Genomic DNA, 2,650 nt, shown 5'->3' with positions numbered 1-2,650 from the left:
GTTAGTAAGTTAGTTATTTAGTTAGTTAGTCAGTTAGTCAGTTAATTGAGAAACTCCTAGTTAGTTGTTTAGTTTGACACCTTAGTTATTTTGTTCAAAAACTAGTTTAAACCTAGCTTGTCAGTTTAAAACCTAGTTAATAATTATAATAATTTAACAGTGTAAACATAAACAATTGAATAAACTTAAATAATAATTAAATAATAACATCATTAACATAAATAACATGAATAACATGAATGCACTGTTTATTTTAAATAATAATTCATAACTTAGTGAGTTAGTTCAAAATCTAGTTTCAGGACACCGATGTTCAGATCTTGGACAGGGAAGATAAATGGTTTGAGAGAGGAGTGAAAGAGGCCATCTCTGAACGGGGGGGGGGGGGGTCTGCGACATCACCTTTCTCCCATTTACAATCATGTCCTTTCAAAACTCCCAAAAAGATTGTCTCAACAGATTGACCCAGGTGATGGGTCTCATGCTCATGACCCTCATTAGCATACAAAGGTGTAAGTCACATCTCAGTGACCCCCTCTGACACCCCCACCAACAATCGTTGAGGAACCAGATGGGTTTCAATGACGGTCGTTGGAATGTGAATATCACTGACCACACCCCCCAGGGTTAATAATGTGGGACATGATCAGCCACCCTCTGAACTGAAGCAGTCTCTTGGATGAGAGACGAAACGTCTTCAAGAACTTTCTTAACGTCCAGTGGATCGACTCATGACCTGGATGACTGAGAACCTACACAGACCGTTTAAAACCTAGTTAGTTAGTTAGTTAGTTAGTTAGTTAGTTAGTTAGTTAGTTAGTTAGTTAGTTAGTTCAAAAACTAATTCGTTTAAAGCCTATTAGTTAGTTTCTAGTTAGTTGTCTTTGTAGTCTGTGCCTGTATATTAATAATATATATATATGATATAATAGTAATGACATTTCTACGATGTCTCTGACAGTTTTTAAGCGTTTTTGGAGATTCACAGCTGACTACAGACTTCAGCCTCAGCCTCTTCATCAGTGGAAGACCTCTGATGACCTCAGAGACCCCACAAAGATTCAGGGGGCTGAACAACAGACGGGTTTATTTTCAAGTAAGTCTCTGGAAATTTAATCCACTACTGTCTATAACAGGAGCATCACAGCTTATGTGAACTTTTGCAAACAGGACAATGAAAAGTTTGTCTTCCTTTCTAACATGAAGTAGAAGTAGCTCAGAATTCCACTTCAGTACAATACATAAGACAAACCTGCTGTCAGCTTCGACCAGTATTTATAAAATTACATTTCTAATAGTATACTTATAATATATTTAATTTCTATTTAAATATTTAGTTGCTGCTTTCCTGTGGTTTAACGTAATTTAAAAGCTTTAAATTACGTAGTAGAATAGTAACATTGTAATCAGGTAGTGAAGGTACTAACTCAGTGTTTTCTGATGCCAATGACAGGACTAAGAACGTTCCTGAGGAAGAAAATCCATACCAGGAGACGTGGGTCTCAATCTCAGTCCATGGAGACACAGGAGCCGGACAAGAAAATCAGTCCAGTGAAGAAGAAGAAGAAGAATCAGTTTGAGGATAAATATTGCCAACTGTACCGACTCGGTGATGGAGGCCAGGGATCTGTATACGTTGGTTACAGGAAAAAAGATTTTCTCCGCGTAGCGATCAAGCACATTCCCCAGACCCTTGTTTTCCGTGAAGACGACGACAGGAGCAAGATGCCTCTTGAAGTGCTTGTCATGATGAAGATGAGTCAACAAGCAGGAGGATCGGTTGGCCAGTCAGCATCCATTTCCCTCCTGGACCACTACGACCTGGAGGAGGAGCTCATCATCGTCATGGAATGTCCATTTCCAGCGGTTGACCTCTTGAATTACAGGAAGTCCAGAGGAGGTACTTTGGAGGAAGAGGAGGCCAGACTCTTCTTCAAGCAGCTGGTGGAAGCTGTCAGAGAACTTGATGCCAACAAGATTTTCCATGCAGACATCAAAATGGAAAATATCTTGGTTGACATCAGCAGCGGTGTTCCACGTTTGAGGATAATTGACTTTGGTCTAAGCATGTTTATCAACGACGGGGACACAATTGAAGATATATTTCCTGGAGCTCCATGCTATGACCCACCAGAGTGGTACTGGAGTTCAGTGTACAGCAGTAGGCCTGTTACTGTGTGGCAGATGGGAGTGGTTCTCCATGACATGCTGCACAGAGACTTTAATACAACGTTTTTTTTGGAGAATGGCCTCCGTATCAGTCAGGAGTTGTCTCCAAACTGCCAAAACGTGTTGCGTCTGTGTCTGGCTGAGGACCCTCAGCAGCGTCCCACTCTGGAGCAGCTCCTGAGTCATTCCTGGCTGGAATGAACCATAAGTCAACCCCCTGCTGGCCCATTGTCCCTGAGGGAAACTGAATCAGTGCCTGTATAATATTTTTTCTTGTATATAACATGTATTGTGAATGCATTTGTTTCGTAAACCATTGTCAATAAACTTGTGTGATTACTTTTAAGTCATTTCATATCAGAGTTCATGTTTTACATCAGCACAAATCCGACATGAGAGATATTAAAGGCTGATTCTGTAATTAACAAAATAACAAAGCAGCTTGTTATTTGTCAATGTTAAATAATGCCAGTCAGAAGGT

The 2,650-nt window shown here is 40.1% G+C and overlaps 1 protein-coding gene across 1 annotated transcript; it reads left to right on the top strand.

The window, feature by feature from the left end:
* Positions 1 to 1,515: 1,515 nt before the first annotated feature.
* On the top strand, positions 1,516 to 2,370 carry LOC137589665 (serine/threonine-protein kinase pim-3-like). The gene has a single exon (XM_068307527.1). It carries the CDS (start codon positions 1,516 to 1,518, stop codon positions 2,368 to 2,370), a length of 855 nt encoding a protein of 284 aa, XP_068163628.1.
* The last annotated feature ends 280 nt before the right edge of the window (positions 2,371 to 2,650 follow it).

This window comes from Antennarius striatus, chromosome 22 (genome assembly GCF_040054535.1).
Source record: "Antennarius striatus isolate MH-2024 chromosome 22, ASM4005453v1, whole genome shotgun sequence".
Classification (NCBI taxonomy): Eukaryota; Metazoa; Chordata; class Actinopteri; order Lophiiformes; family Antennariidae; genus Antennarius; species Antennarius striatus.
This window is presented reverse-complemented; position numbering and strand designations above follow the sequence as displayed.

Bases quoted from the DNA above. Each gene is read 5' to 3' on its own strand.
- LOC137589665 (XM_068307527.1), top strand. From the start codon at position 1,516: ATGGAGACACAGGAGCCGGACAAGAAAATCAGTCCAGTGAAGAAGAAG.